This window comes from Manis pentadactyla, chromosome 8 (assembly GCF_030020395.1).
Source record: "Manis pentadactyla isolate mManPen7 chromosome 8, mManPen7.hap1, whole genome shotgun sequence".
Taxonomy (NCBI): Eukaryota; Metazoa; Chordata; class Mammalia; order Pholidota; family Manidae; genus Manis; species Manis pentadactyla.
In genome coordinates, this window is record NC_080026.1 from 38,030,492 (window position 1) to 38,057,749 (window position 27,258).

Here is a 27,258-nt window from a genome sequence, read left to right on the forward strand (position 1 = left end):
GATCTTGATTTCTTTAAACTAATTTTCCTCACAAAGTCTGAAGCCCTTTGACAATGAATTCTCTACAAAGAGGATTTTAGAAATTAAACCTGGAAGAAGACTACTTTGCATTAAAAACAAGATAAATGAAACTATAGTTAAAAAAATTTATATGCAAGAAGAGGCTGTGAAATATAAAGTATTAAATTACAACTCTTTTAATTATGCTGAATTAATAACTAAAATTTATTTCTCAAAAATTGGGTAATTTATTAGAGGGTATATCAAGGATATATCTATTTGAAAATAAATAATAATGTTGAATATGTGTTAGTTCCATGAAAACTTTTTTTGTTTCTTTCACTGCGGGATTCTAAGTAGCTGGAACAGCTTCTGGCATATAGCAGGTGCTCAATAAAAATCTGTTACATAAAATGAACAAATGATCCAAACTCAAGACACTGAGATTATTCTCTGAATTCTATCTTTAAGTGATACATGAATTTGAGCAAGTCATTTAACATCGAGGGCAAGTTTTATTTATTTATGAGATTTTTTTTGGTTTATTTGTTCATTTAAAAGATATTGCAAGAAGATGGGATATGTTATACCAAACATCAAAATTAACAGCATGGTACTAGTTTAGGAAGAGGCAACTAATCAAAGGAACAGGTTAAGGCATTTATATGTGTTTCAGGGGAGCTCTCAAGGCAAGCAGCAAAAAAAAAAAAAAAAACAGAGAAGAGCAAATTACAAGATTTGGAAGCATCATGACAATGAAAAGGAAAAGGTTAAACAAGAATGAAAGGAGCACCAAATTCAAAGCTATAAAGGAAATAGATTCAAATGTGGACAATTATGCACTCTAGAGTGGATGAGAAAATAAAAAGCGTTATGAAATTAGGAGAAAAAAATTAGACACATGAAGATAGTAGTACCACACACTGAGGCTAATGATGCTACTTTAAAATATTTCTGAAATTATGCAAGTAATAGCATCTCACCAAAACTTTAGGGCAGTAGAAGATAGGAAAAAATACCCACCATGTATAGCACAATGACTATCATTTTAGTTTACTCCCTTCCTGCATTTTTCATAGGGATTTTTTGTTGAAATATATTTCACATACCATAAAACCCACTCCTAAGGTGTACAATTCAGTCATTTTAGTATATGCACAAAGATGCGTGACCATTGCCATTCTCTTAGCCAAAATATTTTCATCTCCCCCACTACCCTGAAAAAAGCCATTAGCAGCTGTGCTCTATTCCCCATCCCTCCAGCTCCTGGCTCAGCTTTCTATCTCTGTATGCATTTGTCAGAGGCAGGTTTTCAACTGGTTGAACTGGGGGCACCTTCCTTGTTTCTCTTAATAGTCTATCAGAAAGAAATTTTCTGTAAATGGATAGTTAAAAAATTTATAATGTACAGAGAAAACATTTCTAAAATTATGTTTTTTTAAAAACATTTAAAGAAATGTTTTTCTTTTAAAATTAAAAGAAAGAAAAAAAAATAAGGGATAATTCTAGGATGCCAGTTAAAGGATGAAGATGTCAGTAATTTAGTAGCAAGCAGGCAGTATTCCTTAAGAAGTAATCAAATTACTAAGTGATCAAATTATTGAAGAGAGGGACATTTTCTTGGTCTGATGGTCTTACTATTGTGTTATCCTTTAAATAATTTTTTAATCAAAGCAGTGTGTGTGCACATTTACAAAACAATCAGTGGTGCAGAAGGGCTGAATGCAAAAAAAAGGTAAGAATGCTTTGCTGCCACATCCAAACCCTACCCCACCCCTTGCTTTCCACCCAAACCCTAGACCCACAGTTGACAAGTAATCACTTTCAACTTCTTAACAGCTACAGTTTTTAAAATTCTTATGGGTGGTTACTTCCGTATCTCTGGATGACACAGTCATATCGTCATGTCTTTATATTAAATAGACTTTATCTGTGGACTTCCTTCCCATTCTGATAGATGAGTGTTTAGTTCACTTATACCCTCCCCCTCTCAATATGAATGTCTCACTATTTTTAATTCCTCTGTTGTAATTTTACATAATATTTAAGTTCCTCTTTGTAACTTTCTCAATATATGTATGTTTGTTTCCTGTCCCACTAACATAACCTACATCTCTCAACTCCCCGTTTTGTACAGGTCCCCTCCCCTTCCACTTTGAAAATTCTCTCACTGCTGCTTTCTGTATGATTTTAATTAAAAGATTCAAATGAACAGCATAATGGAATAAGGAATTTTAATAATGACATTTAAAAAAATTATGAAATAGTTCATGCTTACATACAATAATGAAAACTATAAATAACAAGACAATAATAGGGACTAATACTGGAAAGCACATGGATCCACTACTCAGTTTTATTAAATCTTAGCATTGTAACATACTTTCTTCCCTTTTAAGAAGAAACCTTTGTCAGTCTATTGAAGACCCTTATACTAATGATTGACACTATTTCTCTTCAATCCTGGTGCTCATTTTTATATTAAAATCTTTCTTATTAATTTAGTGTTCATCATTCTAACACATGATTTTATATTTTTGACACATGTTGGCATCCATATATATGTGTATATATATGTTCACATAGATTATATATTAACAGTGACATTTTCAATAGTAAAAAGGAAGCTACTGGGAATTGGGGAGCACTAATGTTCCTAAATTTTAAGATTTTGTGGTTATTCTTACTGCAAAGCAAGCAAAACATACCGGAAGCATGACTCACAAAACATAAAGTATACTATAAAAGGGTAAAAAAATATTAGCTTGGTGGCTTAAGAGCAATTATGGGATACACCAAAGGAGAGAATCAGGAAGGTGATTTTTAATTTTGCACCAGGACAGATTTAATATTGGGCCATCCATGCAAAGAGACGAAGGGCTGAAATTGAAGAAAACATTCCATAGCACAGTGTCCTCACCACACTCACAGGGTGGGTAGGAAGAGAGCATCAGGGAACATGCATATGGCAAAGCTGATCCTTATGGTGCTTAGCAGTACAGATCACATATCAGAGAAATGAAATTTAAGGAAGGGACAGAGATCTGTGTCCTGACCCCATTTTCAACTTATGCAGAAGAAACCACCATTTATAGCTAGAATGTATGACAGAAGAAGCATAGCATGCAGCACTTAAACACTTGAACACATGCCAGAGCAGCAGAAGCAAGAGTCATAAAAGAAAGTACAAAGTTAAAAATATGGGAGGCAGAGGAAAGCTCAATGGCATGAAGATATAAATGTAGGGCATTAATTTTTTTTTATTACTAAGTAGACTTTAATTTTTACAAGGGATTTTTTTAAAGTCACTTTAATTCCTGTATTCCTGCACATGAAGTTTTTGTTTCTTCATCCCCCTTCCCAATTTTATCTACCTCTCTCTAGATACACATAGTATTTAACAATACTTACCTAGATTTAATCACAGTATAATATACAATTCAGTGTGACATTTTTTGAATTTAACATTTACACTGACACAATTTCAGTCATTGGACCTAATATTCTCAGTGTCTGCATCTAGGATCTATTGTTTTCAGTTGCCTACTATCATAAATATGCTCCTATAAGCAGTGGATGTTCTCAGCATAAACAGGGGAGGGGGTGCTAAGAAAAATTAGAAAATGAACATTTTTTAAAAATAAAAGAGATAAATGTGGGAGATTTAGAAGTTAGCTTTAGGAACCAGTGGATTCAGCAGAACTGGGTCCCTGTTTCTTATACAGTAATTATGTATATTTTAGCAGGTGTGCAGTTCTGCTCAGGGCAGGGGGAAGAGGGTTATTTTTAAAATTTGAAACATATACAAATGCAGAAAAAATGGTAATGAAAATACACATACACCAAGAATTAATCAGTGTTCATTCATTTTTTTTTTTTTAATTAAGGAATATTCCTGAAAAGCTGAAGTCTTCTTTGGACCCTCTGCAGTCACATGGGTAACCTCTTAATGACTCCAAGGGACAAGATAACTTAGTCCCAGAGTAGTTCATATAAATGGTGATAAAGGAAAGTACAAAGTTAAAAAGATGGGAGGCAGAGGAAATCTCAGTGGCATGACGATATAAATGTAGGGCATTAATTTTTTTTATTACTAAGTGGACTTTAATTTTTACAAGGGATGGGTGTGATCTACGCAGAAAGACTTTATTCTTTAAAGGGTTGCTGTTTCTAACATAATTGCAATAATACTATGTATAATGCATTATAATGTGCAAAGTGCTCTTGTGGTCTGTATATAGAGGGATGTGAAGTAAGCTTCAACCAAAGCTGCCCCCTTCCCCAGAGTGGGTATGGAATGATGAAGTAGCAGTGGCAAGGGAGGGTGTTTACTGGAACTGCATAGAAAGTAGAGTCCTTGGTCCAGTTAAGGAATCTTATCAGGTTACACTACTTCCAGCTCTCTTATTGTTAAAATGTGAGCAAGATAACTCCTTTTTCCTTGGATCAGTATGGCTCAGACACAGCTCAAGGAGAGAGAGTTTCAGAGAGGTTGAAAATGAGAACTCCAGAAAATATACTGTCTACAGAAAATACTTCTGAGGGCTATCAAAAGAGCAGTGCAGGGCACAGAGCATCTCCTTGAAATAAAGACACCAGCACTTTCCAAAGTGCACACATATTTGGAAGCTGCAGGATTGCATGGAGCTTGGAAAGTGAGAAGAAGGCCTGTATACTGAGACCACAATATTAGGCCTCTCCTAGTATTTCTTTTAAGGGATCCTGGGGCATGTTGCTGGGTTATAGGCTGCATGTTGCTAGCAGACTACAACAACAATGTTGAAGAAAATACACAGCAGAAAATAAGGATGGAAGTCTTGCAAAGAAAGGATGGTGCTTTGGGGATTACTGTCAAAAGAGGTATATGTATTTAAATTTTATATCTATATCTAATTTAATAAATATAATATGCTATATATAATAATGCATACTGACCCAAGTTTTAGCTTATTTAGAAGGAGTCACCATTTATATCTACAGTGTAGAATAAGCATAGCTTCAGCAAATTTAAACACTTGGATGTATGACAGAATGGCAGAAGCAAGAGTCACAAAAGCAAGCATGGTATTTCTAATGTATATATGTGCATACATATATATACACATATACATATAGATTATATGCATATACACATTTTTAAAATATAATTTGTGTATAAACTGAAAAGATCACTACCCAAAAATAGAAGAATTAGGACAGATTAGAAATGTCAACGAACTCCATAGTTTATTTCATTTTCACAAAGTAACTGCTGGCTAGAATCCACAGAGAGATCCTAATTAGTATTAGTACTTTTATGTGAAGCTTTGTCTTACCCCCAGTAGAGTTGACCAGCCCCCCTTATGACCCCAGAGTACTTTTCATTTTGAGTTTTTTTTAGCATCAGTTATAATCCTGATGTGTTGCACTGTATTTCATTTGTCCTTCACCACTAGGCTTTGAAGTCCATAGGCTAAGGACCATGTTGTATTCTTCCTCATGTCTCTGCCATCTAATGCAGTCTGGCCAATATATGTACTCAGTAGGACTGCATTGAAAGCCAGCCACTGTCCATCAGGAGATCAGCTGTACTGTTGAAGCAACTTTTTCCCACCTTCCAGTCCAGCTCTCCCAATTTTGTTCTTTCTGTTACGCACAGAACTGACATCTGTCATGTTATGTTCACAGAGACTTTTACTTTCTTCCCTAGGGGAATAAAGGCCAAGTCTCTTCCACAGAGGCTAAGACACTAATTCTTCCCAAACACTATTAAAGAAAAAATAAAGACACTTGGAGACCTAAGATTGAGTGCTGAGTTGAAAAGCAGGGAACTTGACCCAGAAAAGGCATGGGTCTAGGAGCCCTGCAAGGATGATTTAGGAGAGGAGAAAGAGGGTAGATTTTTAAAGCCCAAACACTTAAACTATTTCTGTCCCACATTAGCAAAGTGAAAGGTCCGGGTGAAATTCGTTGGCTGCACTATCTGCAGTTGTGTTAATTATGGGGCTGACTAGGGTGGTCTTCTTAGGAATTATGGTATGCATTTGGGCTGTTTTAGGATTATGGGATGCAGATGCCTTATGACCTGCCCAATAGGGATTATGTCTGCTTGGGTGCCAGCGGGTGCCCTGGTTTCAGCAGGCTTGGTGGGTGGTCAGAGTTTTGCAGTGCACAATTACCCTGGGAATTAAGGGGAGAGTTCCCCTCTCTACTTCAGTCAAGATCAAGCCCCAGCCCTGTCACATAAACTGTGGGTGACTCCACTCCTCAACAGTCCTTCTAAGAGGCAAGGGAGAGGAATGGACATTTATTCAATATCTACCATATGGCAGGAACTCCACTGCACTTAGATACTTTACAAATGATATTAAGTGGATATCACTACTTAGTGGTGGGTGTCATACAGCCATTAAGTGTTAAATCCAGGGTTCAAAGCCAGGTCTAGTCTGGCTTTAAGACTTCGGTTGATAGCCCCTGATGTCCTTTAACTGCCTCTATAAGGCCACAATGGATTTCAGACTACCAATGAATGGCCTGGCAGTTAGCGATGACATAGGGAGCCAGATATCTATGCCAATCTGGAGTTTTTCTAGGTCTTTGAAGTCTTATGCTACTTTGCTAAGTGAAAGTCTAGAGATTTGGAGAGTCAAGAGAACTGATTAGAAGCATAAAATGCTCTCTAGTCAGAAGGAAAGAAAGGAAAAACTAAGTGAAAACAGTGAAAGATTGAGAGGATTTAGGGTATAAGAAACGAATTAACCATGTTTATAATGTTTTATTGGTTTTGATGGTGAAAAAGGCAGTATGCAAAACACGATACAGAAAATGCCCTTTGTGGTAGAATTTACTGAAATTCAAATGAGGTAATGCATCTGAAAGTGCCTTAAAAGCATAAAGTGCTATACAACTGTGAGGGATTATTTATAGAAGAAAGCTTTTATAAGAGAAACTTGAAGCATTTGTATTTTTGCCCCTCCTTTAAGAACTAGAGCAGTTTTGGGAGTTGCTCCTTGCTGTAGGTGTATTTTCTCAGTTTGGCAGGACCAGGGAGAGAACAAAACCAGTCTTCAGGAAAAAAAAAGCCTCTGGAACTATATGAGACTCCATAATCATACTATGAACTGTGGCCAAGAAGGCTAGATAGCACTTTTATTTTTAGAAAAATACATAGTGAGCATGATAAAGTTGTGTACTCTAAATTAAGCATTAATGGCATACCTAGAGATCTTGTACAGTGAAATATTTTTACTTAAAAAAATCAATTTTTATTTTATCCCTTGGAATATTCAAGCTGCTTCCATTTCAGCTGTTACCATCCTGTCAAACCTTCTCCTGTCATCTCTCATTCTTTTTCTCTTCAGCCTCCATCTCTCATTGGACTTAGGAGAAATGTTATTTTACTGTGCCTTTCTCCGCGAACTGTTTCTCTGATTCTTCAAGGTATCTGATCAGATACATTCCCCAAGAGCCTAAAGCACATTGTGTCTTCTTCCTTCTATTCTTCCCTTTTGTTTGTCCTCTTACTCTATCCCCGCCACCTTAGAACTTCAGGCTCCCACTATAATTTCAAATATAGACTATTTAGCTATTCCTCCTACAAGAGAGCTCAAAATGCCTCTAATCACAGTTCTCCCCAGCCCTCCTCTCCTTTGCAATTTAGATGCAGCACCACAGTACAGTTTGCTGGATTCTCCTCTCTGATCAGTCATGTCATTTTGATAGATTTCTGTCTTATATGAGTCTTGCCCAAATACTGGCCCGGCGCCCCATCTCTGTTTAAAAAAACTGCTTCACTGGTAAAGCAAAAGGGCCACAGAGGTGCAATCACAATGGACTTTGCTGCTCAAACAATGCCAGGTTGCTATTCAACTCTAGGTTGAAGAAGAAATTTCAGTTTTATTCACCAAAAAAAATTTCCTCCTATTCTGTGAGATGGCGGGCTCTTATGTCAACTGTGCTCACAAATGAAAATCAGTGCCACTGTATGGGTTAACCTGTCCCCATTGGTCCAGACTAGTATTCTTCTGGTAAAGTGGGGTCTATGCAACTCCCGTGGACAATTTGTGGACATCTTCAAGTTTGAGGGCTACCTGAAAAGCTGTGTTGAGAAAAGAACTACAAATGTATGTGTCAGGACAGGATTTGGAACATTAACTGGTGTTTTCCTCTTTCCCATCTGTTCTTTTCTGTTATCCCTACTGCTCCCCTCACTCTTCAGTCTACTAATTATCTTGCCTTTACTGCCTCAAGGAAAGAATGGAAGAAAGCACAGAGCTAATTCCTGATTTTTTTGACTTTGAAACCACAAACAGGGAGAGTTTAAGAATGGAGTCTGTTGAAGGCAAAAGATCAAGCTGTTGAAATTTCAATGCCAATGCCTTGAAAGTTCTCAAGTCTTGGATTGTGGACAGTATGTCAGAGCCAGACTTTTCTGCTTTCTGAGATGAGTAAGGGTCTGGATCCAGGAGAACTAGTGAAGAAACTAGTGGTGAGTGAGCTAGGCAGATCCAGAGAACTGACCTGTGAGGTATACCCCCTGGTCTGTGGCCCATAAGCAGAGGTAAAGGCAATGAGACCCCCGAGTTCCCATTCCCTGCCAGCAAGGAGCAGAGGCAGAAGGAATGACTGGCTTGGATGCACCTGCCAGACTCGAATCTAGGGAATGGGTGGGAAGTGATTAATAGGAGAAAATCTCAACTTAATTGATGTCAAATCTCTACCACTTGTTGGTGACATTTGAGGTCACATATAGGAAAAGGAAGGTAAACATTTCTTGTACATTTACTTTTATAGCTTGAAATTCATATCCACAGCTCAGTGGAAATAGATCTAAGTTCAGATCAGAAGTCTCTTTCAAGCTGTGTGTGCCACGGGGAATTACTCAGTTTTTGTGAACCCTGGGTTCCTTATCATTGGAATGGGAATGTTAACATTAAGTTTAATACATGAAGCTGACATTTTTGTGGTCAATGTTTGTTGAACATTGACAATTGCATGTGATTCAACCTTATACATACTTCACAGGCATAAAGAAAAACTAAAGAGAATAATATCCTGGTACTGTCACTGGTATTCAGTAAATGCTCAGTAAGTACATGATTTATAAAAAGACATGTAAACAAAACCCTGTGGTGTGGGGTCTAATAGTCATAGTATATTTGAGCTTAAAATATCTGCCCCCCTCCCATACACGAGCCTAGTGGGACTTCTCTTTCTTCCGCTTCCTCTTTTCCTTTTTCTCCTTTTCTCGCCCTCTTCCTTCTCTTCCTTTTTCTTGAAGTTTCTTATTTTTTTTCTTTATAAAGTTATATTTTTAAAATAGTTAATCTGTTCTCATGGCTCCAAGACCAGAAGGTGTAGAAAGAAATGCAGTAAAACATCACATCATTGTCAAGAATACTATTTCTTATGTATTTTCCTGATGTTAAACACATTAAACTGTGTTGTTGTGTTACAGTTCTAAATATAGTTTTAAAAATATCTGTACTTATATGTATCTATATATGGCTGTAGTTCAAGACTATCAACTAATGAGTAAGAAGCCAAGACCCACAGAAATTCAGTCCCTTTGCCTAAGGTCACTCAGCAAATCAGTAGCAGGCTCTGGACATTAATTACCCTTCTAAGGCCTCACATTACAAATGTGGACCTTAAATGTAAATACCCATTTTGTTAGGCAAATAAAGCCAATTTTTGTGGGGGGAGGGTATATGGGTAGCGGAAACTGAGTTAAAGTGCTTCATTATTCATGGCTTCCGTATTTGTGCAATTCTCATCCTCACTAAAAGTTTATTTGTAAACCCAAAATCAATATCCATGGCACTTTCATGGTCATTCCCAGGCATGAGTAGAGTGGCAAAAAAGTTGCTGATTACATGTTTCCAGCTGAGGTCAGACCAGTTGACATTTTGCCTTGTTTCAGCTCTCATGCTGTAAAAGAATCGTTTTTGTGGTCTATTTAGTGCTACTTTTTAAAAAATTTTTGTGTGTTTTATGGGTGATTTTGCTTTTGAAAATGGCCTCCCAGAACAGGGCTGAAGGGCTGTCTACTGTTTCTAAGCACAAGAAGGATGTGATGTGCCTTGGGGAGAAAACACACGTTAGATAAGCTTCGTTCAGCAATTCAGGAATGTTGACATTTTTTATTAGAGTTAACAAAGAAATATACAGTGCTGTTGGCTGTGAGCTCAACGTTAGTGAACCAACCATGTAAACAGAAACACACATAAAACAGGGTTAGTGTTAGGTTGACAAAATGTGAGTAGACGCTCACGGGTACCTAACCTTTTATTTCCCCTAGGAGCAATGGCTCGGTATTTGCTAATTCAGTGTTGGCAGAGATTTTATAGAAACAGCTACTGTGAATAACAAGAATCAACTGTATTTTAGAACACAACACATAAATTCAACTTGTCCTACCTTACTTTTTAGTTCTTAGTGTCAACTTAAGTTTTTCTTTGAGTTAAAAAAAAAATTCTTGAGTTTTAAAAAACATATTTAAAAAAATGTACTCTTGGGTTTTTTTTTTTCCCAATAAATCTTCCATTGGGTGCAAAAATGGCTCCTAATGCTATGGATGGAGGCATTGTTGAAGGGCATGGACTTAAAGCCATTGGTCATTTGAGTGTTTCAAGTACCTTGCTGTGGGTAAAATTGTAATATATCCAGAATATCTCACTTGGCTTTAGTACACCTGCATATCAATAGGGGTTCAGAGATGGAAAGAAGTATGGCTTTAATGCATTTGCATCATTCCTCAGGGGTGGAGAGAAGTTCATCTCCATATGAATAGGTAATTACCTGGGCAACAGAGGGCTCATCTGTACCTGAGAGGTGAGGGGGAGGGACGGTTTTGCTTCTGCTGGAGCAGGAAAGACAGAAGAGCCCAGACTGCAGTTTGGAAGCAATAAACAGATTTTAAACTTTATTTCTCCCTTTGACTGATTTTGATTTTTAGAGTTATTTTGCTCCCGGATTTCCTCCGCCCCCAGACTTATACTTGCCAACTTCATAGATTTTGGACCACTTATGAAACAGATAATATGGCAGCAGCTGTAAGATAAATTCTAACCGAAATAAGCAGGTGACAAGAGGCAATAAAGGGCCAGGCAGTTTATTTGGGCGCAATCCTGGGCGAGGTTCACCAGTCTGAAACACAGGCTAGAGAAGTCATGCGCAACTAGATAGGAGGGGAGTTTTTAAAGAAGGTAGGGGGAGGCAGAGTATAGATTTACAGCGGCCGGAGGATTGGCTAGCCTAAGGCACTTTTCAGGTTGGGAGAGGGCAGCAGCCAGGGACTTTGGCACGTCATCAGTGTCCAACGTGCTCACCCCTCCCTCTGGTGCCTCCAACCTTACAGCAGCTATTAAGTTTGCAGTTCATTCAGGAATGTTGACATTTTCTATTAGAGTTAACAAAGAAATTTACAGTAATCTGTAGTAGGGAGGTATGAGCGCATAGCCTTGTATCAACAACATGGAATTCAACCTTACTTTGCCATAACTAGAAAATGCAGTCTTAATTAAAATGAAAACCAAGGGCTGTTTAGCAAGTTTTTACTCATAACTCCAACTGTTGCTACCAATTATATTACAGTGAGGAATGGGCATTAATTCCTTGTGATTCGTTAACTTGTGGATATTTCCTGGCCCTCCTGGAACAGCAAATTAAACTTTATTGGTTTCTTATCATTGCTTTATGTTTTTAGACTATTGTACTTTACAAATACGATAAAGACAATTTTAGCCAATTATCTGTCAGTGTGAATGAGTTTACCACATATTTTCCTGACCACAGGTTCTGCTGGAAGGCTTTGGTGGCAAAAAATGGGTACATGTGTGTGGAAAGAAGAGTTTAGAACAGATGATATTGAACTAATCAGGTACAGGTTTGTGTCCCTATCAAAAGGATACGTTGGAATCCTAACCCCTAGTACCCGGAATGTAACTTTATTTAGCAACAGAGTCTTTATAGGGGTAACCAAGTTTAAAATGAGATCATCAGAGTAGGCACTAATCCAAAATGTGTCCTTATAAAAGGGAAATGCAGACACAGAAACACACACACACAGGGAGAATGCCTGTGAAGGAGGAAGAGATCAGAATGAGGCTTTTGCAAGCCAAAGAACCCTGAAGATTGCCAGGAAACCACCTGAACCTAGAACACAGGCCTGGAACAGACCCTTCCCCCTCAGCTTTCAGAGGGAGGCAACTCTGTGAATTCCTCAGTCTCAGACTTTTAGCTTCCAGAATTATGAGACAATACGTTTTTGTTGTTTAAGCCACTGGTTTGAGGTACTTTGTTACAGAAGCCCCAGGAAACTAACATGTGGCCTATCACTGCTTGAAGAAAAAAACTAGTCCCCTTTGTGGCTTCTAGTTCTGTTTCATCTCCACAAAACCAGAAAAAGATATGCTTAGAAGCTACACATGATTAACTGATTTCTACCCAAGATCATGAAACTACCACCTTAACCTTCATCAGAGTACGAAAGTATGACCCATTTCAAAGGATGAGTCACTCCTAGGCCGTTCAGGCCACTGACAAACGTCCTGGACTTTTTCATGCAATAAGCTTGACTGCTTTGTGTCACAGGAAAATCAAATAAGTTCTGAGGGGAGAGCAGCCGAGATCTTCACAGAGGTCTTTATTGTTACTTAACATTAACAGTGTTAAATGTGTTTTGTTTCCTACTTTGGGTGCTGATTGCATCTTTTTTTCCTTTTGTGCCGGCAAATGTACTTGAATTTATTTTGGGATCTGTGTGGGCAGGATTCTTTGTTCACTCTGCTCCATTCCCCATGGTTTCCCTATTGATGGGAGATTACTAATGAATGAAGATAAGAATTAAATTAAAGTAGCTTTGAAAAAAATCCAAGAACTGTTTGCTTGTATTATGTATTTTCAACAACATATTCATTAGTTACTTTATATCTCTGTTGGACATTTTCGGATGTAAGCTTTGTAATATCTCCAGAAATTCTTCTGTTATGATGGCAATTGTTTTCTTCTTTGCCTAACAACTTGTCAGGTATTGTTCCCTCAGGGTATGAGATGGGGTCAGTCAGCAATCAGAGCCCAAGTGATGTAGTTCAGTTGAGGGAATTTAATACCAGGGACTAGTTACAAAGGTGTTAGAAAACCAAGCTGGGGAAAGAGAGGCACTTCAGAGAGTAGCAATAGCAGGAAGCCTCTACACTCCATCCCTGGGTTTGGAGAATCCAACAGAGGAGCTGGGTTAACAGAGCCCTGGTGCCACTGTCCCTGGCTGGACCTTGAATGGGAACCACAGAGGACTGGTAGCCACTGTGGGAGAAACTTCCTGAATCAGAGAAGGGGAGAAATACCTTGGCTTCTCTTCTTCTGCCAGTGTTGCTACTTAATCTTTTTATCTTTCATTGTCCCAATTCCTTTTGGGCGTGGGCAAATGAGTCTACAAATGGAGTTGGCAGGAATCAGCTTCCTTCAACAGGACAAAAGTAGGGCAAGGAATGAAAGGCTCTGAAAGCAAGTAGGCAAATGACCAGCACACTGAGGCTGGAGCAGTATATTATATTGGATTTAGGGTAGCCCGAGGTCAAAACAGGTCAGAGAAGCCAAAACCAGGGACTGGGTCACACTAGTAAGGTGTGATTGATATTGTATATACACACAGAACACAGGGTCATAAACAAGAGCTGAGTCAATGTAAGAGACTAGCACATGCATATCATAAACTATAAACTGGGAAGCATAGAACAGTCTCCTGGAGATCAGGAGAAGCAGGAAGTTATAGATGTTCACAATAATTAGACCATATCAAGGGGACAGAACATGAACACACACCAGGAACTAACAAAGAAAGAGATACAATTAATTATCTAAATGTAAGAATTCATGCCAAATAACCAGTTTCAAATGTAGAAATCAGAATCCAAACACATTCTTAGTGTTTGCTAGTATCTGTCATTTTAAATGTTTTGGTTATCCACAGTTAATTTCCGCATCTGCTTGGAAATTGTACTTTGAAATCACTGATAGCAGTTGCTTCCTTGTCATTGTTTTTTGTCATGAAAGTAGACTATAAAGATAAATTGTAACTATTTGGGTTTTCTGTCCCTGTAAGTAGGGTGTTCCTGTTCCATATTCAGAGGGCAGTTATCTACAATAAGGAAGGCAAAAATAATGGGGCATAAATAAAAAAGGAATCATACTAACAGTGAACAGAAGGAAAGCCTGTACATAAAAAGTGATGTCACTCTCATGTTATAATTTTCTACCCTTCTATTATTTGTTTATTTTTCACTTCAGTGACTCCTTGGGGCTTGAGTAAAGCCTCTCTTGTTTACTTCATGTAGGAACATAAGAGAAAAAGATACTTTAAAGTGATCATACCACTCTACTTAAAATTAATCTCTGTGGATCCGTATATGCTTATTTGGATAACTGTATTAAAAATTATTCGTTGTCTTTAGTTAATTAGGTTGAAAAAATTTCAAATAATGTTTTATTAATCAAGCCCTTTCTGGTGGAATCTATTATCTGTAGAAGATGCCTGGTTCACTAATTATACAGGCATCCTGCAATAATTAATGTTTAGAAGAAAGCAATATATCTTGCATACTCTTATTCATCATAAAAACGTACACTTTGGAAAGTAATGAAAAAAGCATGGAGAATTATAGAAATACAACTTTCTACAGAAACAGACTCATAAATACAGAGAACAAACTGGTGGTTGCCATCTGGGAGAGGGGTTGGGGGGACAAGCAAAATAGGTGGAGATAAAGAAGTACAAAGTTCCAATTATAAAATACATAAGTCATAGGAATGAAAAGTGCAGCAAAGGAAATACAGTCAATAATATTGTAATTACTCTGTGACAGAAAGTAACCACACTCATTGTGGTGAGCATTTTGCAATGTCTACAATTGTCTAATCACTGTTAAATACCTACAACCATTGTAATATTGTATATTAATTATACTTTAAATAAAAATAAAGACAAGTGTTTATATAAACACACACACATACACACACACAAAGGCCCAGACTACACAGATATAATGAGGCTGTTGTAGCTATAATTATATTATCTAGGTAATTAATAAAATTCACTCACTTTGAACTGTGAGCATCAAATATGTACAGGCACCAAGCAAGGCTCTGAGAACATGGACTCACATAATTCCTGGCTTTGGGGAGCTATGAGGGTTAACTACTGGCAGGGACAATATGTGGCACAAAGAAGGGAGATGGCCCCAGGCAAGGAGTCACCAGCAAGTTTTCAAACTCAGGATTCACAGATCTGAGCCTCTGGACCTTGGGTAGCCTAGTCCCAAGCCTTGTCCTCCAGTCCAAGCCAGCTCCAGCTGGTCTCCCACCCTGAGTTAACATCACACTGCTGTACACACAGCCACACTTCCCGCCTTCCTCTCACTCCCAGTTCTCAAGGGTACCCCTTACAAACTAGAATCCACGAGTGCCACACTTCCCACATCAAACAGATCACCTCGTCTTGCAGATTTCATTTCTCTGAACTCGTGAGTATTTGCCTTTTCTACTACCTCTGATATTCAGGTGCTCCCTTTTCTTAATTGCTCCATCCCAATAGTCTCCATCACGTCTCTCCATGCCTTGTTTTGACTGGCTCTACTGCAACTCTCCACTGGCAAAAGAGCTCTTTTTCCAAAGCAAGTCATTCTCTTTCCCAGTACCCTCTGATGGATCCCCGGTGCCTACATGCAGTGGTTTTCAAACTTGGATGTACTCCAGAATCACATGGGAAACTTTTTTTAAAAAAACAGATTCTTCCTGAGCCAATATTTCTAGAAGTGGAGCCTGGGCATTCTGTACTTTAAACAAGTTCTCCAGATGGTTTTTTACTGTCAGTCTGGTCCTAGTTGGAGGACCTGGGTTCTGGAACTGCAGGATAAAGTCCAAACTTAGCACACAGTCACTCACATTGACCCTTCCCCTGCACACACCCTGTATCTCAGCCACAGCTGTAACTCATTCCTGAAACTCCCACAGTTCCTTCAAGCCTCTGTGCCACTGCATGTTTTTCTCTCCAGAATTGCCTTTCACCTCCTTTTCCACCCTGTAAAGTGTCTCCTGAACTTTACAAACTTCTTTGAAGCTTTCCCAGGTCAGTCAGCTGAATACACTGTGGGTCGTCCTCAGCTTCTCAAGCCCTGTGCAAGTCCCTCTTCATGGTGTACTTTAATTTTTACTTGTCTGTTCCCTTCTTGTACTTGACTTCTTCTAGAGGTGGGGCCGCAAATTACTCATCTCTTAGTCTCCAGCCTTGTTCCTGCTTCATAACTGGCACATAACATAAGTAAATGAACAAATGGATAAATGAAGAGCAGAGTTCCAGTTACACTATGATAAAAACTGGCTGTGTAGGAAGCCACTACTCTTTATGGACTGAATAATTATATACCTTCCAACAGACTACTAGTCAGTGCAGCTAATACAAGTCATCAGCATTTCAGATGAAATGGAAACCAAAAGAGTGCTACTATAAAAATATAATGATTGCTTTCTGAGTGCAGGATTGAGAGAATCATTAAACATTTAAATTAATGTAATGGTTGGTAGATGTCCAACATTTTTAGCTTTCATTTGCCTTTATGTTTGTTTATGGACTGGCAAGATAAACACACATACAAAAGTTTTTTTTGGCAAAGTCAAAATAATTTTGTGTATTTCTATTTTTTCTGCTTTTAGAGTATCCTCTTCTTTAGCATTGGTAGTATTTTTTTTTAATAAAAGTATCATGAGCTCCCTCCACAAGAAATTAACTTGTTTGTATCAGTTTACCATTGAATATAAATTTAATGGACTTCACTTTTGCTTGCCTTACATTCATTATCTCTCTTTGGATAATTAACATGTGTTTTTTTTTCCCTTTGTGACTATCCTGCCTTCTCTTGCTATCCATGTGGTTCTCTCTGGTGGGATTGATGGGGAGAAGGAAGGGTATGCGACCCATGCTTGGCCAACTAGAGTCACAATAAAGTGGTCAGGAAGTCCTCCTGATCCAAGCCAGCCAAGGAGAGTTATTCCGAATTCCTTTGGGCCACTGAGAAAGATGTACTCTGCCCTGTGGGTGATAAACTTGGAACATCAGCCATTTTGCAACTGTGTGACTAAAGCTGCCTGAGAATGAAGCCAACACAGTGTCAAGCAAAGCCAAAAGAGAGAGAGGCAGATTCTGATTATTTTTGAGCCTTTGTATCTAGCTACATCTGAACCCAATTTACACCTTGGAATTTACAACTTGAGCTCCCCTCTCTCTAAAGAAAAAATTCCTTTTTATTCTCAAGCTGGTTTCTGTTTGGTTTCTCTCATTTACTGCAAGTGCCTTGAACATAGGACATTATAGCAGATTTTATAGTATTTTTGAATGTGTTACACTGCACATGAATTATGCGGGCTTTCAATAGAGCTTTTATAGTCTATGAATCTCTAGAGATATATTTAAGTAGCAGTACTTTACTAGTTTGTTGTGAGATCTCAAATAAGTCACTTAACTCTAACTCAGTTTCTTCATTTGTTAAACTGGGAAGGTATAAGAGTTTCCTTCTGCAAAGCTATTATTCTATGAGAGAAAGCACTGACACAATGTTAGATCCATTGACTGCTGTTGAAGGATAATTCCCTTGGCATAAATGCTCAGGGTCAGGATTGGGGTGGGGAGAAAAAGGAGAAGAAAGTTTGATAAACTTTATTTTGGGTATCCCCCCCAAATTAAATAATTTATTATTGATCATATTATCATTATTAGCTTCTCCTATAATTGGGAGGTTTGTTCCAGAAATGCAAGAACTGTCATAGGTTGTCAAATTTACCAAAGGATGAAAATAGATGGGTCAGAAAAAATGTACTCTATCTGGTTTCTTCTCACCAAACTGGAACCAAACGCAGTTTTAGATGGAAATGAGAAGCCTGAACATTTTTAAAATACGTGTTTTGGAGGGGTTAGTAATGCCTGACACAAAAGTAGGAAAAATCAACAAATATTTTAAAATCTGAGCTGCTCTAAAACTAGAACTGGTTTTAAAAACAACATGATGTGTTAAACTGGATACAATGTACACATTGGGTCACACTATAATTTCAAAGAACTAATAATACACTTATTTATATCTCTTACTTAAAAAAATAATCAAGGTACCATTTCTTGGAACATTTTTTTCTTCAACTAGCAAGTGCATGTTTATATATGATTTCCAATTCATCTCCACCTAGTAAAAGTCACTGTAACCTACAGCATGTTTGTGTTCCCATCTCAAATCTGTAATTTTTAGTGTTAGGTATTAATACTTAATGACCTGTTCCTGAAAAGACTGAACTTGCTCAGACTGAATTATCCTGAAGACTTTCTATGATTCTGTTGTGCATTTGTAGTGGATTTCTAGTTTGGGTAACTTCTCAGCAATTTTCCTTCTACCTTGCTAGATTTTTTTAAATTATAAAATTAATGTATACTGATTGTAACAAGGCAGAAAACACAGAGTTAAAATGAAAAAGTTAATAATGTCCTCCTTCAATCTCATCCCTTTTAGGTCCATCATTTTGTATGCAACCTTCCATATCATGTTTATACCACACATAAAAATATACAGTAGTTCCCACCCCAATACCCCTGCTCCTTGGGGAATATGTTCCAAGTCCCACAATGAATGCCTGAAATTATGGATAGGAACGAACCCTATACACACTATTTCCTATACATACAGACCTATGATAAAGTCTAATTTATAAATTAGGCACAGTAAGAGATTAATAATAATAAAATAGAACAAGAATAACAATATACAACAGACAGCAATAAAAGCAGGGTAACTACGAAGCTTTAGGCTACTACGTACCCTCTGACGCTACATCAGGAGGCTCATCTGCTTCTGCTTCCAGACCGCAGGTGACCACGGTAAGTGAAAGCAGAGAAAGGCAACTGGGGATAAGGAGGTACTACTGTACATACACAGGACCTTACTTTCTCCTTCATTTACTCCCCCCATTTTTCTAAATAATAGATCACACTACAAATCACACAAACTAGGGGCCCAAAGTCTAGTCTATTTGCAAGACATTGGGAAAAATTTAACATGAAAAACTGGTACATTTGGGTCTACATGCCTGCATGGCAATATTACTAACGCTGTATACAGGCTTTCCACGTGGCCTTGGTCCTCTCCCTTCCCTATTATTTATACTTTTCTATATTATCAGCCAATCACCTATAAGCATTTGTGTTTGTATCCTTGTGATACTACTTGGCAACTTAAATTTTTTGCATTGAACACTTTATCATGGCATTATCAATTAGAATCAGCTTCAGCCTGCATATAACTAAAATGCCAAATTATAGTGGCTTTTTCTCTTATGTAAAATAAATCCAAAGGTGGGTGGTCAAGGGTTAAGATGGCACATCAGGGTCATAAGGGACCTGAAGCTTGTCCTATTTTTCTGCTCCACCTTCCTTAGGACATAGCTTCAAGTCTTAAAGGTCAGTTAGTCCTCCATTTTATCTGTATTTCAGGCAGAAAGAAAAGGGGAGGGCAAAAATACAAGATGGTGCTATTCCTGAGTCAGCCTTTGCTAAAGATAATTTTCCAGAAGTTCCACTCAACTACTAATCTTTCATTGGCCATAACTTAATCACACAGCCACATCTAGTTGCAAATGAGATTGAGGAATGAGCTCTTTTGGCTAAGCACATAGGCATGTGAATAAAATACAGGTACCATTATTAAGGAGAAAGCACATGTATCATTCTTTGCTACAGATCCCTACAAGTTAATACAAACATATGGGAGATTATGAGTACCCCTCAAGAAGCCTCCCCTTCAAAGTTAAAAAAACACTTTAGATTTGCCTGGTCCCAGAGTCCTTCAATTGGAGAATGTATTTCTAATTCCTCAAACTTTTAAATAATTAGTCATGATTATAATCTCTCCTTTCAACATCAGTACCTTTATTTTAGAGTTCAACAAAATGGATTCTTAAGGCTAATTTTTACAAACTTCAAGTTTTAATAGATATTGATGGTTAACTTTGTAGGAGGTTGCAGCAATTTATATTCTCAGGGAACTGTGTTCACTACATGTCCATTTTCCTTCACTCATTCGTAATTTTTTTTCCTATGTTTTTCTTTTTAAATGTTTAGGAAGTTTAAAGGCAGTATCTGTCATTGTTTAATTTGTGCTTCTACTACCACCAGCAACAAAATGCCTCTTTTCCCATATTAACTGTTCATTTAAATTTCCTCTGTATGGAGCTTGTGTTAATACCTTTTGCCAATGTTTCGATCACATCATTTGCATTTTTAACTAGACATAGTAACTTTTGTCATATGTGTTGTAACCGTTTTCTTCTAATCTATAATTTCTAAAGAAATCTTTAGTCAATGGAAATTGGTCTTGCAACCAAATCTTTCAATTAATCGCTATGGGTTTCTACTTTAAGAAAGTCTCCACTTTGAGATCATGCAAATATTTTTCTAAATTTTCCTTTATATATTTACAGTTTTGTTTTTATCCTTTGACTCATTCACTCAACTAATGTTTGTTGAGCTCTTATAATGAGATGGGTCTTCTTCATATTCTAGTGGGGATGTTTTCTAGTCAGGAGAGGGAGGCAATAAACAAATGAACCAATAACAAGGTAGTACAGACTTAAAACTTCGGGACATGGCAGAGTGAAACAGGTTACTTTGGCATGGGTGGTCAGGAAAGGCTTCTCTGAGAAGGTGAGATTTAAACTCATTCATGAATAACTAATGATTAGAAGGGATGTCCAGGGAGAAGAGAAGAGGCAGGTAGGAATGGCTTTGGTGTGTGTGAAAAGCAATAAGGCTGATGTGGCTAATGCATCAGGGAAAGGAGGAGACAAGTTGGAAAAGGAGGCAGGCACCAGAACACAGAGAGCTTAGCAGACTACACTGAATAGTATGGATTTTGTTCTATACTGAAGATTCACAGTCCACCTGGAATTTGCTCTATATTTGTTTATATGGCCTATATATAATATGATATGTGTGTATAGCCTTTTATTTTCTTTCAAATTGAGTTACATTTCAAATAAATTATCCACATTTTACAGGAGGTTGGGGAGACTAGGGTGGTATCTCATAGAATCTCTCCTCATTTCAAACACTGTACAGATGTTAGCACTATATGAAATATATCTTCAATTGAAATTAAACTATAATGAACATAAATATTTTTATTTGTGGGATGCAGTCATTGTGCAAAATCTTTCTGGAACGTCTTTTTTAGAAGTTCATGGTCAGAAGCAGTTTCACCTATGAAAATCAGTTTTATTACTTTATAGTCACACAAAGCTTTTCACAAAAAAACAGCCATTGTTGGTCAGCTGTTTTATTCACTTGACTTGCCTTGGAAAAAATGACTTTTGGCTAATTCCAAAAATGAAAGTTACCCAAAAAGGCCAAGATTTGTCACCAATGAAGATATTTAAAGGCATGTGCCACAGACTACAAAGGCAAGTCTGAAGGTGACCTTCTAAATATTTTGCACAATGACAGCATTAAATGAATAAGCACAAAGACCTCAAGATAACTTCTGTGACAAGGAGGACAAGTTTTTGGATGTTTCAGTGTGTACATTTAAGTAATAAGTAAGAGTCATTACTTTATAATTAAACCATATACCTCTTGATATGCCCACAAGACCATTCTATAATTTACAATATGCTTTTTTAAAGTTCAAGCTTTATGACAATCCCATTGGTTAGGTATTTCTGCAATTTTACAGATGGAGAAACACTAATTTAAAGAGCTCATCCTCAGCTCAAGCCTCTTGCTTCAAAGTTCAGGACTCTCTCTTACAACTAAGTTAGCTGGTTGTCTATAATCACACAACTTAAGATGGGAGAAGACAAAGTTCACTGCCATCCCCTCTGACCACTAGACTGCCTGGACATTGTGACCATTTATCTATCTGCCCTTAATTAATGCTGTCTGTGGATTTGTTTGGTCTGCCAATTTGTAAACAGTCATCCTTGCAACCTAAGTTCCTTTAAAAATTTTTTTCCCATTTTAAAATAATGGAGACTGAGTGACATGTGAATTTCCTGGATACTTTTAAAATCCAGAGACATATGCTCATTTGGCTCAGTTGGCCTTAAAGCAGAGGAAAAAACTAGGAAATTTCATGGTAACTAGTAACCAGTATAGCAATCAAAATTAAACAACACTTGTGACATTACAGCTAAACAGTTCTGAAATGAGGTCAGAACTCGGCTTTGGTCTGGATTTTGTTCCCTAGTTTCTCTAAGATACTAGGAAAGTCACTTAAACTTTCTGGGCTTCTATCATTAGGGTTCTTAAATTTGATGCAATTGATGGAACTCAGCAAAAGGAGATTGATTAGAAGAATATTGCGAGACTTACAAATGCTTGAAAGGTTGGAGACCAGGCTTGGAAACAGACAAGAACCAAGACCTGGGTAACTTGAACTAAAAGAAAATCAGGGTGCTATTAGGGAAGAATGGATGTAGGGCAGTCAAACAAACCTCATCCATCACTGCTTTCCTTTTCATATCCAACAAGATTCTCTCTAAGAGGCTTTCAAGCTCTGATATTCTCTGCTTCTCTGTATTTGCAGCAGGGAAGGTGCATATGCAAGCAGGATGGTCAGAAATACTTTGGCCGGATGTGTATCTGAAGACTGTGCAAAGCCAAGCAAGGCTGAGCTACCACAGTCATGCAGAGGCTGACCAATTTGGCATGTAGCAAGCAGGAAGTAGAAGGGATCTTAAGCAAGCCAACTGTTTGGGTAGACAAATTATGAGGAATAAGCACATATGATACTTCCAACAAGTACGGGAAGCTTCCAGATTCTTCTAACAGTGACAGTTTTTATAGACAAAGGAAAGTTTTGCCTATGTGAGAGACAATGGTGAAAGGTTTCCTTTATGCCTATGAGATATAGTACTGACAAGAGCTTCATATTTGACTACAACACACAAGTAAACATTAAACAGCCCTTCAAATCAAAAGTTGAAAACTGGCAACCCACAGACTCAGTAGTCTGCAGAGAATTAGTTACCAACAGATAAAAACACAAATTTCTGGCTTTTCTTGAAAAAAGAGAGGTTCTTGCAACACCAGGCCTGCATTCCTGGATAGTAACAGTTTTCTATGGCCTTCTGTGGGGAAGCGGTTCTCCACGTTGCCATACCCTATTCTTGGCGCTCTTCACTCATCATGTCACCTGCCTGGACCCTGGCAGCATTCCAATTTCTAACCCTTGATGTCACTACTTCCATGACAACCCACCCAAGGCAAGCACGTGGGCAGCTAGTTAAGGATCTACTAGTGTGGGCTTCTCTGAGTGACTTACTTGTTCAAGTTTGGAACCTTTATCATCGGGATTCCTTTGGTAGGATCCCTTTATCTCTGACTTTGATCTGTAATGCTGGAAACAACCTTCGCTCTCCCCCAACCAAGCCACATCCCTCTCTTCTATCAGGGCCACTGTTCAGGCATCTGCTCTTCAAATGACCTTAAATACCTGATAATGGAAAACACTGCAAAGACAAAGAATCCCCATGTAGCATCTTTTAAAATGCAGGGAAAAAATAACTATGCCTCTGAACGAAGAACCACTTGTCTGACTTTTTGGAAAACAATCTCTGAGGAAAGTCTCCTCTGATGGATTATTTATTTTCTGTGAGTAGCTGTGGATGTGCTGGGCACTAATGACAACGATAATTCCCCTAAGTGAGTCTCCTGTGCACATATCTGATTCCATCTGGACACTATGCCTTATATGTCTGTCTCTGAACTACATACAGAACACAATGTATGACAGAAGACCACTCATTTCACTTTACTTTGTGGGATCCATTCCCTGCAAGGCAGTCACATTTCCTTGCTTAAATCTCTTTGATGGATTCCAAGTTGCTTTTGGGCTAAACTTTAAGATGCTTACATTAGCCTACAAATCTTTGCATTGTTGATTCTTATCTCTCCGGCTTCACCTCCCATTGAATCTTCCCTGGCTTACTTCCCTTTGAACATTTGGCTGGTCTTCAAATTTTTGGAAGAAGCCAAGCTCTTTCCCACCTCAGGTCCTTGACTCTCGCTGTTCTCTGTTCTGCAGGGCTCCCTTCCTTTTCACCCTTCCCCCATTTCCTACTGTCCTTCAGGCCTCAGCTTTTAAATGCCACTTTGTCAGATAACCCTTCCCTGTATTCCACCTCCCTCCTGTTCTCCCACCCCTCACCCCATTTCTCATGCAACCCTTCTCTCTGCTTTCTATTGCTCTTTTAACACAATTTATATATTTCCTCAGTACCTGTGAATTCTGAGTAGAGATTTTATTTTGTCTTCACTTAATATTCAGGGTCAGCACAGGTCCTGCCATAAGAGTAGGTGAGCAATATCTATGTCAAATGAATTAAAAAACCCATATTGCATCCCCAGGCTGGTCTAACAATACATTGTGTGATCTGGCATGCTTAAGACATCCTTTCTTAGGGAAAATATTTTCATTTCAGACTCATATAAGCAAACACTGTATGGTTTACCCAAAGATAAGCCGCGAAGGGAAAGCTTTTAACCTTCTAGGTTCCCCAGGTGAGGTCCCTGATGATCACCTGGGAACTTGTTAGAAATGCACCTTACCAGGCCCTGCTTCAGGCCACCTAATCAGAGAACTCTGCGGTCGTGGCCCACAAGCAATCAGTTTTAACAAGCCTTCCAGGTAATTCGGATGCACACCTAAATTTGAAAACCATTGTTCTAGGCTTTCCGGTTTAAAATTTTTTTTTTTAATTAAAACCTTTTATCCTTAAGACTTGGTATAATATTGCTGGTAAAATAGTAGTCTTAAACTACTGCAGAGGAAACCTTTGTCATCCAATAGCCTTGAATAAAGACCTATTTGTGTACGTAGAATGTACTCTCAGGAGTACTCAGTGCAGGCAGTCCTGCCCACTGTGAGGCCTAGAATCTAAACAATGCTGTGACACTTGTAATGTGCAATGTTGTAACAATGCACAAGTGTAAATGAATTAAACCTCCGCGCAAAGGCAGAAGAGCCGCGGCGCAAGCCTTTGTCTTCCGTGCCCCCACTGCTCACTCTCGGTCTGGTATCGCTCTTTCCCACCCAGAACGTCAGACGCTCCAAGTTACAAGAATGGTTGTGTGCCGCTGACAACGTTCTTAGTCAGGCCGTTTACCCCTGGGCACTGGAGGATACTCGTGGCGGCGGGAAGCGGGTCACTCCTCCTTCAACCTTGTACAGAAGTAACTGAAACTAAAGCCGCCGTCCAGCTTCAGAGGGAAAACTGGAAGCTCAGGCCGACTTCCCCGCCCCTACCCGCTGGAAAAACCCGAGGTGGAGTTCCGCAACGCCGGGATGGAGCGGCGGCCGGCGGCAGCGCCTCAGTGCGCATGCCCTCGCGCCCCGCCCGCTCGGAGCCGGAAGCGGGAGCGCTCGCGGCCTGGGCTTGGCCTGGCCGGGGCGTCGGCTTCGGCGGCCATCTTGGCTATCCGGGGAACGGCAGCGTGAGGGGAAGAAGTTGTAGGGTGGGGGCAGGAGGGAGGAGGAAGGGAGAGAGGGGAGGAGGCCGCGGCGGGGCAGGGCGGGGACTGTCTGCCTGCCTGGGTTGCGGAAGTGGTAGCCGCTGACCGAGCCTGCTGCTTTCTCGCTACTGCTTCGGCGTCCCGGCTCCCCCACGGACGGAGAGGGAGGCCCGGCTGTGGATGGTCGGATAGCTTCTATCTCCCGCCACCAACCCCCGGCCCCAATCAGCACGGAGCAGACGGCAGCGGCGGCAGCAGCAGGCGAGGAGGAAGATGGCGGGACGGCTGCCGGCCTGTGTGGTGGACTGTGGCACAGGGTAAGGGGGCTGACGGGGGGGCGTGGGGAAACTGAGGCGGAGGTAAGAAAATGGCGGGGGAGGGAGGAGGCCAGGCGATGAATGGGGTGGCGAGGTACTGCCGCCGGCGGTGTCAGTCCCAGCCATGCCGGGTTGCAAGGGGTGGGGCCGGCAGCCAGGGCCGCCCTTCTACCCTCGCTTCACCTCCTGGGATCGGGACGTGGGCGCGAGGCCGGGAAACCCGCGGAGTGGCTTTCTCCGCGCGACCCCCGGCCTTTCCCGCCCTCGGGGGTCAGCGCCGGCCGGAGATGCGGGCACAGTCGCACCCCCGGGCCGGTGGTCGCGGCGGGGGTGGCTGATGATCCCGGAGCACCCGGCGCCCCTTTCCCTTCGCGCCCCTTCCTGCCCGGGGTATCAGAGGACCAAGGGGTTCGAGCGTGGGGACTGGCCTGGCAGTGGAGCGAGAAAAGAGAAGCGCTCCTTTTAGGTTTTTGCAAGATTGCTGTGACAACACAGCCCGGGGTGTGGGTGGGGAAGGGGAAGAATAGGACTGAAAATGGGAACCTAGATCGGTGCTTTCATTTAACCACCCACCTCCTCTTCCTTTTCGACTCCAGGTCTTTTCCATCTCTCACTGCGTTTAACCGGTGAACCAAGTCACATTTTAATTTGAGAAAGATGTCATGTGTTACTTCTCTTGCCTTAAAAAAAAAGTCCCCCAGTGAGCAAGCGCGCTGCAACTTCCTTAGTTTTGTCAAAGACGCTTCCTGCTTTCAGTCTTTTATACCCTTATAAGGTAGTTTTTCGTTTCCAACCTGAACTCATCTTAATAGAACTTTAAAAATTTAGCACATTTCAAATAGACTGAGTTACTGGTTTTAGGAATCGATTTATGTGATCCTAAAAAAATACATTTGTGTTCCACGGAAAGGGAGGATGGAAAGCACAGGGGAAAATACAGTGATTTAAGTTATGTATGTTCATTCTGTGACGGGATCTTAAAGTGAGAAAGAAAAGTACAGTTATAAAGGGACATGTTTGCTTTTCAAGGAGTTGATAGTCATAAAAACTGTAGTGTGGTTTACTGAAATACAGAATAGAAAGTTGGTCGTTCCTTTTGTATTAAGAGGCATTTTAGTCGCCCTAATAAGTGACGTGGTGACATCTTAAGTAGGATGTTTAGTTTTAGTACCCTTCTTTCTTACGTAGAAAATATAGTATATTTTAATGTAGAAGGACTACGTTGCAATATTAGAAGTGTTTTCTGTGAGTCCGTTGCTGGTACATGATTACATCTGTAATTGCCAAAGTACTCTGAATTTTTGTGTGCTTGGGGTGGGGGTTTGTGAGAGGTAGGTTGACAGCCTCCCTCCCTCCCTCCCCTTTTATCGTTCAGCAAACTTTTGTTACTTAAGGGATGGTGTGTTCCTCACTCTTATT

General features: G+C 39.5%; 1 protein-coding gene and 1 long non-coding RNA gene across 3 annotated transcripts in view; one reads left to right on the plus strand and one right to left on the minus strand.

Annotated features, from left to right (window-relative positions):
• Nucleotides 1–26,493, minus strand: part of LOC118912954 (uncharacterized) — a 42,512-nt gene extending 16,019 nt beyond the window's left edge. Inside the window, exons 1-2 of one of the 2 annotated variants that reach the window (XR_008998834.1) lie at nucleotides 25,077–25,487; nucleotides 24,291–24,352 (exon numbers count right to left, since the gene is read on the minus strand). This is a non-coding gene — a long non-coding RNA (uncharacterized LOC118912954). Of the gene's footprint in view, nucleotides 1–24,290; nucleotides 24,353–25,076; nucleotides 25,488–26,412 lie in introns of those variants that run through there. The other variant, XR_005025015.2, reaches the window with a different exon arrangement.
• The window catches only part of ACTR3 (actin related protein 3), a 66,643-nt gene continuing 64,978 nt past the window's right edge, over nucleotides 25,594–27,258 (plus strand). Inside the window, exon 1 of the mRNA XM_036886582.2 lies at nucleotides 25,594–25,839. Coding sequence (XP_036742477.1) covers nucleotides 25,796–25,839 — 44 coding nt within the window. The 5' untranslated portion in view covers nucleotides 25,594–25,795. The remainder of the gene's footprint in view (nucleotides 25,840–27,258) is intronic.